Consider the following 12706-nt stretch of genomic DNA (forward strand, 5'->3'; position numbering starts at 1 on the left):
TATGGGCGGAGTAGATGAATTCTATTAGCTGCATTGTCAGTCACCTCGTACTTGCTGTATTTTATGAATTAGAATGCATAAAAAAAGACAACATATGTGTTCTTGTCTTACATATGGATTGTGAATGATTGGCAACATTCCAAAAAAGTGCAGTAATATAATAAATATAGTAATACTCAATTTTTTAAAGTAATCTGTTACAAAAGGTACGACAAAAACTAATCGTCCAAAAATTGATGCAAAATGTTTGCAAAAATAGAGGTTGAAAACGTTTGTGTAGAAAAAATGGAGCGCACAAAAACGGAGGTAGCAGAATAATGCAGGAAGACGCTCACCTGGACGTAGACCCGCTGGTCTGCAGCGATGACACACGGTCCGATACGCCGCTGCTTGTAGCTCTCAGTGACAAACAGTTGCAACAGAAGCAAAGGTCCAGATTTGAGTATGCGTTTTTGGAAGGGGATCGGTCCAGGATCCGGCACCAGACCCAAGGGCGCCTGAGAAGCGTTTATGTCGCCATCTGGAGTTTCTGAAGGACTGGCGGGTAGGTCGGCCAAACAACTGAACTAGGAGCAGGAAGAGACTCTGCATGAGTATCATGAAATATGGAAGTAAACCTTGAAGAAAATGTGCTCTCACATGTTTGCCAAGTGAACTTTTGGACGTCCAATCAGTGTCATTGTGTGTAGAAAAACAATAAAATCATGAAAAATGTGCATAAATGAGTGCGTGTGACTGAAATGTATGAATGAGGGAAAATGACCGGATATTAGAAAAATCTGGGAAATAATGGAAAATATGGGAAAAAGGTGAAAATAACGAGAAATAAAGGACAATGACAGAAAATAAGGAAACATTTGGGAAAATGACAGATGATAAGGAAACATTTGGGAAAATATTGGAATATAGGGGAATTTTTGGGAAAATAAAGTAACATAGAAAATGAGTAAAATGTGGGGAAATAAGAAAACATTTGGGAAAATTAAGGAAAGGATGGGAAATAGGGAAAATAATGGGAAATAAGACATTATTGACAAAAAATAAAAAATGACAGAAAATTGGCGAAAAATTTGGAAAATATATGTGATGATGAGGGAAAATTTGAGTAAATAAGGGAAAATGACAGTGAATAAGGTAAAATATTGGAAAATTTGCAAAAACAAGTGAGTGTGATTAAAATGTATAAAAGGAAAAGACTGGATATTAGAAAAATCTTGGAAATAAATGGAAAACATGGGAAAATTGTGAAAATAATGAGAAATAAAGGACATTGACAGAAAATAAGGAACATTACAGAAAATAAGGAAAAATTTAGGAAAATGACAGATAAGGAAACATTTGGGAAAATATTGGAATATAAGGGAATTTTTGGGAAAATAAAGAAACAGAAAATGAGTAAAATGTGGGGAAATAAGAAAACATTTGGGAAAATTAAGGAAAAGGATGGGAAATAGGGAAAATAATGGGAAATAAGACAATATTGGCAAACAATTAAAAATTACGGAAAATTGGCAAAAATTAGGAGAATATATGTGATGATGAGGAAAAATAAGAGTAATTAAGGCAAAATGACAATGAATAAGGTAAAATAGTGGAACATTTGCAAAAACAAGTGAGTGTGATTGAAATGTGTAAAAGGAAAACAGGAAAAATGACCGGATATTAGAAAAATCTTGGACATGAATGGAAAACATGGGAAAATGGTGAAAATAATGAGAAATAAAGGACAATGACAGAAAATAAGGAACATTACAGAAAATAAGGACACATTTGGGAAAATTACAGATAAGGAAATATTTGGGAAAATATTGGAATAAGGGATTTTTTGGGAAAATAAAGAAACAGAAAATGAGTTAAATGTGGGAAATAAGAAAATATTTGGGAAAATTAAGAAAAAGGATGGGAAACAGGGAATATAATGGGAAAAAAGACAATATTGACAAAAAATTAAAAATGACCGAAAATTGGCAAAAATTAGGAAAATGTATGTGATGATGAGGGAAAATTAGAGTAATTAAGGCAAAATGACAGTAAATAAGGTAACATTGTGGAAAATTAGAAACAATGGGGGAAATAATGGAACATGAGAGTAAATGTTGGAAAATAAGTACAAAATTAAAAGTAATGTAAAATTTTCAAAAATGAGGGAAAAAGAGGAAATAAGAGAAAAGATGAGAGAATGTAAAGTAGGAGCAGGAAGAGACTCTACATGAAATATGAAAGTAAACCTTGAAGAAAATGTGCTCTCACATGTATGCCAAGTGAACTTTTGGACGTGTCATTGTGTCTAGAACAAATTGAAAATTGATTAAAACAAATTGAAATTGATGAAAAATTTGCAAAAACGAGTGAGTGGGGCTGAAATGTATAAGAAGAAATGAGGGAAAATCAGGGGAAAATGACAGGAAATAAAAACAATCTGGCAATATTGGAAAATAGGGGAAAATGACAGAAAAGGACAAATAAAATGGCAGAAAATGAGGAAAAATTTGGGAAAATGACAGAAAATAAGGCCAAATTAGGGAAAATACTGGAACATAAGGGACATTTTGGGAAAATAAGGAAAAAACGGAACTTATTAGAACATTTGGGAAAATGTGGAAAAATAAGAAATGAGGGAAAGTAAAGGAAAAAAAAGGGAAATAGTGAAAATAATGGAAAATAAGGTAAAATTTAAAATGACAGAAAATTGGCGAAAATGAGGAAAAATATATATGATGATGAGAGAAAATTAGAGTAAACAAGGGAAAATGACTGCATTTAAGATAAAATAATAGAAAATTGGGAAAATGGGGGGAAATAACAACAAATAAGGGAAATTTAGGGTAAATGATGGGAAAAAATGGAAAATAAAGGACATTGGAATGACAAAGAAAATTGAAAGTGATATAACATTTTCAAAAATGAGAAAAAATGAGGGAAAACAAAGGAAAAAAACGGGAAATAGTAAAAATAATGGAAAATAAGGTACAATTGAAAATGACAGAAAATTGGCGAAAATGAGGAAAAATATATGTGATGATGAGAGAAAATTAGAGTAATCAAGGAAAATGACGGCATTTAAGATAAAATAATGGAAAATTGGGAAAATGGGGGGAAATAACATAAAATGAGGGAAATTTAGGGTAAATGATGGGGGAAAATGGAAAATAAAGGACATTGGAATGACAAAGAAAATTGAAAGTGATGTAACATTTTCAAAAATGAGGAAAAAAGAGGAAATGAGAGTAAAGAGGGGAAGATGAGATAATGTAAACTAGGAGCAAGAAGAGACTCTACATGAAATATGGACGTAAGTAATGTGCTCTCACATGTATGCCAAATGAACTTCTGGGGTCAGTGTCGTTGTGTGGCAGCTCTCTCCATAGCAACACCTTAACGACACAATACATTTATGTCACATGACCAGACACAATACATTCATGTCACATGACCAAAACCAGTGAAGTTGGCACGTTGTGTAAATGGTAAATAAAAACAGAATACAATGATTTGCAAATCCGTTTCAACTTATATTCAATTGAATAGACTGCAAAGACAAGATACTTAACGTTAGAACTGGAAAACTTTATTTTTTGCAATTAGCTCATTTGGAATTTGATGCCTGCAACATGTTTCAAAAAGCTGGCACAAGTGGCAAAAAATACTGAGAAAGTTGAGGAATGCCCATCAAACACTTATTTGGAACATCCCACAGGTGAACAGGCTAATTGGGAACAGGTGGGTGCCATGATTGGGTATAAAAGCAGCTTCCATGAAATGCTCAGTCATTCACAAACAAGGATGGGGCGAGGGTCACCACTTTGTGAACAAATGCATGAGCAAATTGTCCAACAGTTTAAGAACAACATTTCTCAACCAGCTATTGCAACAAATTTTTTTTCACCATCTATGGTCCGTAATATCAAAATGTTCAGAGAATCTGGAGAAATCACTGCACGTAACCGATGATATTACGGACCTTCTATCCCTCAGGCGGTACTGCATCAAAAAGCGACATCAGTATGTAAAGGATATCACCACATGGGCTCAGGAACACTTCAGAAAACCACTGTCAGTAACTACAGTTGGTCGCTACATCTGTAAATGCAAGTTAAAACTCTAATATGCAAAGCCAAAGCCATTTATCAACAACACCCAGAAACGCCGCCGGCTTCGCTGGGACTGATGCAAAGTGGAAAAGTATTCTGTGGTCTGACAAGTCCACTTTTCAAATTGTTTTTGGAAACTGTGGATGTCTTGTCCTCTGGAACAAAGAGGAAAATCGACCATCAGGCACATGAACAATAATAAGATCTGATAGCTCAGGCACAGCTCATTTTAATACCTATTCTGTGTTATATGTGTTTTATGTTGCACGATTGCACCAAGAAAAAGTCCTAGTTTGTGAACCTGAAATATCAAACAATGGCAATAAAAACTATTCTGAAAAGAACCATCTGGTTTGTTCTAGGCGCAAAGTTGAAAAGCCAGCATCAGTGATGGTATGGGGGTGTATTAGTGCCCAAGACATGGGTAACTTACACATCTGTGAAGGCACCATTAATGCTGAAAGGTTTTGGAGCAACATATGTTGCCATCCAAGCAACGTTGTCATGGACGCCCCTGCTTATTTCAGCAAGACAATGCCAAGCCACATGTTACAACAGCGTGGCTTAGTAGTAAAAGAGTGCGGGTACTAGACTGGCCTGCCTGTAGTCCAGACCTGTCTCCCAATGAAAATGTGTGGTGCAATATGAAGCCTAAAATACCTCAACGGAGACCCCGGACTGTTGAACAACCTAAGCTGTACATCAAGCAAGAATGGGAATAATTCCACTTCAAAAATTAGTCTCCTCAGTTCCCAAACGTTTACTGAGTGTTGTTAAAAGGAAAGGCCATGTAACACAGTGGTAAAAATGCCCCGGGGCCAACTTTTTTGCAATGTGTTGCTGCCATTAAATTCTAAGTTAATGATTATTTGCAAAAAAAAAGAAGTTTCTCAGTTGGAACATTACATATATTATCTTTGCAGTCTATTCAATTGAATATAAGTTGAAAAGGATTTGCAAATCATTGTATTCTGTTTTTATTTACCATTTACACAATGTGCCAACTTGACTGGTTTTGGGTTTTGTACTTCCACAACAGTGTTTTGTCTATTCCAAATGTTCATCAAGTGGGTTTTGTTTTCTGGACACAACATTTCAGACGTCTTTAAATGTTTGATCTCCTACAAAACACCCAGCATCAAGGGTTGGAATTGGGGGTTAAATCACCGAAAAATGATTCCCGGGCGCGGCCATCGCTGCTGCTCACTGCTGCTCACTGCTGCTCACTGCTCCCCTCACCTCCCAGGGGGTGATCAAGGGTGATGGGTCAAATGCAGAGGATAATTTCACCACACCTAGTGTGTGTGTGACAATCATGGGTAAAAAGAAACAAAAACAAACTATGAATTGTGTCCTAGAAAGTTCTTTCACTGTCCGGTAGCACCTGTATTCTCCTACTTTTGTTACGGTTTGGTTTACGATAGGGACATACCCATCAGGGTTTTATAATGATTTCGACACCGACCACCTAATGAGTGAGATCGTCTGATATCGGTCACATACATTAACTGTCATTTAAAAAAAGAAAGAACCGCAATTCATTCGAAAATTGCCACAGCGTTACTCAGTTGTAATGCACTTTTCCACCACTAGTGACAATATCAAACAAACAGAAGAAGCCTAAGTGCATTTCTTCAGCGCAAAAATGATGACTACAGTGGTGAAGGGACTACTGACAGTTTAGTTAAACATATTCATCATTAATTTAGTTTATTTATTTTTCTGTCAGTAATTTTCGAGTCCTTTCTTATGCAGCATATTTGGTTAGTACTTATTTTTCTAATCAGCCTGACCTAAGCCTAATGTTTACGTGTCATATGAATACAAAAGTACTAATAACTAATACATACATGGTGCTATATCATTTCACACGGTTGTAAAGTGTAGGTCAGTGGTGGAAAGGTTGGGCCCCGAGGTCAAAAAGGTGAAGAACCCCTGATCTCATCCATGTCTATATGAGCTTGTGTAGACCTCACCATGTTTTTGTACTGCACCCCTTTGGTTCGCCCCAGGAACTGTCCCTCGGTCCCACAGGAAATGACCGGGAACACCAACAGGAAGTGACTCCCGTTGTACTGAGCCTGGCACCTTGGGTCCCGCAGAGTCACGGCAGAAACTGGCACGGACAAACTCTGAACACAAGAAGATTTTACAGCACCATGAGTGAGATTATCATCATCGACTGGCGAGTACTCTATAGTGCGCCACAAAGACCTGCAAGGCGTGACGGTCCAGGGTCACGCTCAGGCGTCCGTCCTCGCACTGCACTGTCAAACTCTCTGGGCTTCCTCCTGATCCGGGGCCCCCATGGAGCCATTCTCTGAGGCGGCGTTCCTCCGCCCATTTAGGTCGCTTAGCAACCGCTCTCACAACTGCAAGTGTCACAGAATTGTCATTTATTCTCAACTCTCTGCCTTTGCTGCCACCTGGTGGTCACCTGAGCATCGGAAGTTGCAATATAGGCAGAAAAAGTTGTCACAGAAGAATTTTTAGCAACATTCTGAGATTTGTTTTACTTTACAAGGCACAATTATGTCATCTCACAAGGTTAACGTCAAGTACATGATGAACGTTTTAATTTTTTAAAGGTTGCAATATTATGAAAAAAGGTTTTAATGCAAGAAATTTTATTTCTGATACATTTTTTTCTACTTTACAAGACAAAATTATATAATTTCACAAGGTTAAAGTAAAATATATGATTAAAAAATACTTTTTTTGTGTGTTTTTTTTAAAGTTGCAATATTGTTAAAAAAAAGTTTTCATACAATCATTTTTAGGAATATTCTGATAATTTGTTTGTACTTTACAAGACACAATTATGTAATTTCACAAGGTTAACATCAAATATATGATGAAAAAAAAATAAATAAATAAATAAAATAAAAAAATATATATATATATACATATATATATATTTAAAAAAAAAAAAAATTTTTAAGTTGCAATATTGTGAAAAAACGTCATACAAGAATTTTTAGGAATATTCTGAGAATTTTTTTCCACTTTACAAGACACAATTATGTAATTTCACAGGGTTAACGTCAAATATATGATGAAGAAAAAACATTTTTTGGTGTATTTTTAAAAAAAAGTTGCAATATTATGAAAAAAAGTTTTATACAAGAATTTTTAGGAATATTCTGATACGTTTTTTCTACTTTACATGACACAATTATATAATTTTACAAGGTTAAAGTCAATTATATATTATTTAAAAAATTTTTTTTTTAAGTTGCAGTATTGTGAAAAAAAGTTGTCATACAAGAATTTTGATAAATATTCTGAGAATTTGTTTCTACTTTACAAGACACAATTATGTAATTTCACAAGGTTAAAGTCAAATATATTATGAAATGTATATATTTCTAACATTTTTTTTTTTAAGTTGCAATATTCTAAAAAAAGTTTTATACAATAATTTTTAGGAATATTCTGATAGGTCTTTTCTACTTTACAAGACAACATTATGTAATCTCACAAGGTTAAAAACAAATACAATATATTATGAAAAAAATATATTTTTTAAACTTTTTGTTTTTAAAGTTGCAATATTGTGAAAAAAAAATTTATACAAGAATTTTCAGGAATATTCTGAGGATTTGTTTCTACTTTACAAAACAAAATTATGTAATTTCACAATGTTAAAGTAAAATATATTATGAAAAAAATATATATACATATATAGATTTTTAAAGTTGCAATATTATGAAAAAAAGTTTTCATACAATAATTTTTATAATAACAAATACGGGAACATGGTGAAAATAACGACAAAGGAAAATACAGAAAATAAGGAAAAATTAGGAAAAATGACAAAAAATAAGGCAAAATTGGGGAAAATACTGGAACATAAGTGGAATTCTGGTAAAATAAGGGAAATAATGGAAAATGTGGGAAGATTAAAAAAAAAAAGGGGAAAAGTAAGGAAAAATACTGTGAAAATAAGGCAAAATTTTAAAATGATAGAAAATGGAGAAAAATGAGGAAAAATACATGTGATGAGAGAAAAATAGAGTAAATAAGGAAAATGACGACAAATAAGGTCAAGTCATGGAAAATGAAGGATGAAGACGGCGCAGTATCTTCAAACCTATAAGAAGATCTTCTCCTAGGACTAAACAGTTCTGACCTGGTCCTGTTCCAGACAGCTGGACCACAAAGCGATTGGCCTGGTCGGCCTCGGTGTATGAGGTCACGTTGTCGTAGCCGCTAGCGTTGGCCCACACCAGAAGGTCCGTTATGGAGGACAGATGGGGGACGAGTGTGGTGGACAGAGTGAGGTGGTCCTCCGGAGGGTGGGGGGGGGACACGCTGTTGGAGGACTGATGGAGGACACACAATCATTAGCAAGTACCCGCATTAGAGAGAGAGAGAGAGAGAGAAATGATTCAATTCATTTTTTAAAGAAATAACTATATTAAGTTGAAATAAAATATGATTTTTTTCATTTACTTGGTAGTTTTATTTTCACTCTGAGCTCATCGGTCAAAACACTGCAAGTGACAAATTAGCAGGATTTCATACAATAAATCTACTGCCCTCACAAACACTGTAAAGATATCATCATCATGGACTGACGATCATCTGACCACAGAACTTTCCTCCAGAAGGTCTTATCTTTGTCCATGTGATGTCAGATGAAACAAAAATGGAGCTGTTTGGCCACAATACCCAGCAATATGTTTGGAGGAGAAAAAGTGAGGCCTTTAATCCCAGGAACACCAATCCCAGGAACACCATTCCTACGGTCAAGCATGGTGGTGGTAGTATTATGCTCTGGGCCTGTTTTGCTGCCAATGGAACTGGTGCTTTACAGAGAGTGAATGGGACAATGAAAAAGGAAGATTACCTCCAAATTCTTCAGGACAACCTAAAATCATCAGCCCGGAGGTTGGGTCTTGGGTGCAGTTGGATTTTCCAACAGGACAATGACCCCAAACACACGTCAAACGTGATAAAGGAATGGCTAAATCAGGCTAGAATTAAGGTTTTAGAATGGCCTTCCCAAAGTCCTGACTTAAACGTGTGGACAATGCTGAAGAAACAAGTCCATGTCAGAAAACCAAAAAATTTAGCTGATCTGCACCAATTTTCTCAAGAGGAGTGGTCAAAAATTCAAGCAGAAGCTTGCCAGAAGCTTGTGGATGGCTACCAAAATCGCCTTTTTGCAGTGAAACTTGCCAAGGGACATGTAACCAAATATTAACATTGCTGTATGTATACTTTTGACCCAGCAGATTTGCTCACATGTTCAGTAGACCCATAATAAATTCCTAAAAGAACCAAACTTCATGAATGTTTTTTGTGACCAACAAGTATGTGCTCCAATCACTCTATCACAAAAAATCAGAGTTGTAGAAATTATTGGAAACTCAAGACAGCCATGACATTATGTTCTTTACAAGTGTATGTAAACTTTTGATTGTGACTGTATACTGTATATATGCAATATAACCATCTTGATCATGCAGAGGGAAAAGTGAGGCCTGTGTTTGCCTTTCAAAGCCATGATGTGAGTCTTAGCGTCAGTTGGTCACTAGATGGCACTGTCGGCTCACTCCCCCCCCCCCCCTTTGCAACCAAACGTTTGTTCGTGCTTTCATTGATTGATGAAACACTTTCTTCAAGAGAAGGTTAGCATGCTAATATTTTTTTTTTGCTACATTCTCTTACATCAGCATGCTAAAGTTAGCATGCTACCTTTTTTTTCTAGCTTTTTAGCTAATTTTGTATGTTTAAACCTAAAAATCATGATTTTTTATTTTTAATATATGCCATCAAGGAAGTATGCTAACGTCTCTTATATTTGCATGCTAATGTTAGCATGGCAAAATTTGATGATAGCTTTTTAGTTAATTTTGTAGATTTCAACCTAAAAATCATGGTTTCTGACACCCGGTGCTGACGAGCAAGTATGCTAATAGTTAACATGCGTTAGCATACTTGTGAGAATTTTAGCATGCGAACATTTTTTGCTGGTTTCTCTTATATTAGCCTGCTAATGTTAGTATGCTAGCATTTTATGCTAGCTTTCTTCCACCAATAAAAGTTAGTGTATTTTTTAATTGCTGGTTTAGTTTCACTTTCCTGCGCTTACAAGACAGAAAACCAAATCACGGTGAACATTATTGATCATAAATCTAATTTTACTTGTCACCATTGTCACCCTTTAAAGACTGGAAGGCAGTTTGAGGTCTGCATTTTTGACCCGTGTGACATATTATAAGGTTAAACTAGAAGTACAATAACTATGAAGGTTGTCATTCATTCAGGTTGTGGTCATCTCAGGGCGTTCAATCGTTCGCAACTGGACTGTTTGGTTTGTCTTGGAAGACGTTTATACTCTCATCCTAACTGTCAGAGCAATTCTAACTAAGTTAGGATTGCTCGTTTGCATTAAAAAAGTGTTTTTTCTTATCACGATAGCACGAAACCATCCGAGCCCAGGCACACCCTACTGGTTCTTGGAGTATAAACATTTGAGGTTGTGGCACCAACCGTTGAGACTAGATCCGACCAATCTAAGTCTATGAGCACGAAGCCTACTCGGATGAGCGGCGAAATGTCTTCCAAGACAAACCAAGCAGTCTAGTTGCGAACGATTGAACGCCCTGAGGTATTAGAAGTAAGCTTTTCATGGTTGTGTCCATTGTTCGCCATTCATTGGGGGTCTTGGGTCGTAATCATTGCGAATAGTGGAGATCTGTTATACGTCATCATTCTTTGGTGCCATCTTAACTCGAGGGTCAAGGGCTGTGGAAGCGTCCGGCACAATCTTTCCCCATTTCTCTGTGTCCTTGGACTTTTGGGTGTATTCAGCGAGAGACCTCCCTGTTACAGCTCTTTATGTCATCACTCCATCTCCTGTGTGGTCTCCCCCTACTTCTAGATCCACAGATTTTTCCTTGGAGAATGTATGTCGAGATGTTTTGGGATGTGTTGATATGGCCAAAGTACTGTACTTTTCTTTGTTTCACCATTGTTAGCAGCGTGCTTTCTGTCCCCAACTCCTCCTGCACTGAGGTGTTAGTATGATGTTCTGTCCAGCGGATCACTCAGTAGCTTCTTATATCTCGAAGGTTTGTATCTTCTGTATGTCCTTGGAGTGCAGTGTCCAAGCTTCGAAGCTGTACGTCACTACGGGCCATACCAGAGCCTTCAAAGTCCTCAGCTTGGTAGATCTTTGTAGAGCCATGTTCTTCAGTTCTTCCAGATGAAACTAAGGGCTGTTTGTGCCGCTCCTAAGTGTGCATTTACCTCGCGAGTGCTTTCCACTGTCTTGTCGATAATGGCACCCAGGTAGTTTGACACCTGTTCCAACTGGACCCCCTGACAGCAGATCTTTAGTTCTATGGGTTATTTTAATGCTGCCATGACCTTTGTCTTCTTAGTGCTGATCTCCAGACTGTACTCCATGGAGACAGTATTTACTGCAGCTAGTAGTTCTCGCAGTCTTTCCGGTGAAGTCACAATCAGGACTTACTTGTTGACTATGTCAAAAATAACTTCTGTGGTAAAAGTCATTAAAACTAGCAAGCTAGGCCTAGCCTTGAACTTGAAACAATAAAGCATGCACCCTTACGTGAATATCGATATGACCGTGGACTCCGTGAGCAACAATGGCCCAGTTGACTGGCACCGAGCTGCTGAGGATCAGCACAACCTTTTGTCTCAAAGACTTGTTTGACGGAGGCACGAGGGAGACGATCACCTCCACCTGCAGAGAGCTGAAGCGGAACCGGTGCCATCACGCATTCATGAAACGATAAAACAAATAGCAGAACAGCATCTCACCCACAGAGTCCCGAGCCTGCTGAATGGAGTTTTAACACATGGACCTCTTGGTTGATTCCACCTGCTGTGGAATTACCACAGCCTTGGATTTCTTGTGGCTGCAGGTCAGAGTTCATGTAGTTTTTGGAGAGAAACATGGACTGAAGCTGGCATACAGGAGGCTGAGTCACATCTGGTAATACAGTTTTTCACTTTTAGCATACAATCATTGGTAGGCTTCTTGATTAATTTTTTTTTGCAGTGGCTTACCCTCTCCCAGTCGGACATAGACTCGGTTTCCATGAGTGACGTGTGTCAGAGACGACATGTGGCCATGGTGTTTCAGAGCCCAGCGGTACAGCGCACGTGGGCGGAAAGGGAGCCAATGCAACGGCTGGACGTGCAGCTGGAGAGTGTGGGACTGTACGCTAGAGTTTGAGGACACCTGAGAGAAGATCCAGGAGAACTATGAAGACACACAGTTTTTGGACCCAAAACAGCACGGATGGGCTGCACTGACCGTTACGAGCACAGAGAGGTCAAGGGGAAGTTTTTCAATTTCGAGCTGCCAGCTGATTGGTCGTTTAGAGCTGAGTAGCAAGTGAACTGTTCTTAGATCCGTTTGGGTCAGAGACAAGGGCTTCAGCAAGACTGTGACCTGTGGATGAAAGATAAATGAGGTATAAATGTGGGTTTCTGTTTGACTTTTCTCATTCAAGCTCGGATGGTAGGGCGGCCGTCCGGCAACTTGAGAGTTCCTGGTTTGAATCCAGCTTCCGCTGTCAAAAGTCAGGGCTGTTGTGGTTCCCAGTGATACTCACACTAGTGTCTAAGTGAGA

The 12706-nt window shown here is 37.5% G+C and overlaps 1 protein-coding gene across 1 annotated transcript in view; it reads right to left on the reverse strand.

Annotated features, from left to right (window-relative positions):
* engl (endoglin, like) overlaps positions 1-12706 on the reverse strand; it is a 48607-nt gene that overhangs the window by 11530 nt on the left and 24371 nt on the right. Inside the window, exons 4-12 of the mRNA XM_062036233.1 lie at positions 12388-12525; positions 12138-12312; positions 11889-12060; positions 11677-11821; positions 8224-8416; positions 6306-6463; positions 6068-6223; positions 3312-3374; positions 336-566 (exon numbers count right to left, since the gene is read on the reverse strand). Of these exons, the coding sequence (XP_061892217.1) occupies positions 336-566; positions 3312-3374; positions 6068-6223; positions 6306-6463; positions 8224-8416; positions 11677-11821; positions 11889-12060; positions 12138-12312; positions 12388-12525 (1431 nt within the window). The remainder of the gene's footprint in view (positions 1-335; positions 567-3311; positions 3375-6067; positions 6224-6305; positions 6464-8223; positions 8417-11676; positions 11822-11888; positions 12061-12137; positions 12313-12387; positions 12526-12706) is intronic.

The sequence above is a fragment of the Entelurus aequoreus genome, linkage group LG25 (assembly GCF_033978785.1).
Source record: "Entelurus aequoreus isolate RoL-2023_Sb linkage group LG25, RoL_Eaeq_v1.1, whole genome shotgun sequence".
Taxonomy (NCBI): Eukaryota; Metazoa; Chordata; class Actinopteri; order Syngnathiformes; family Syngnathidae; genus Entelurus; species Entelurus aequoreus.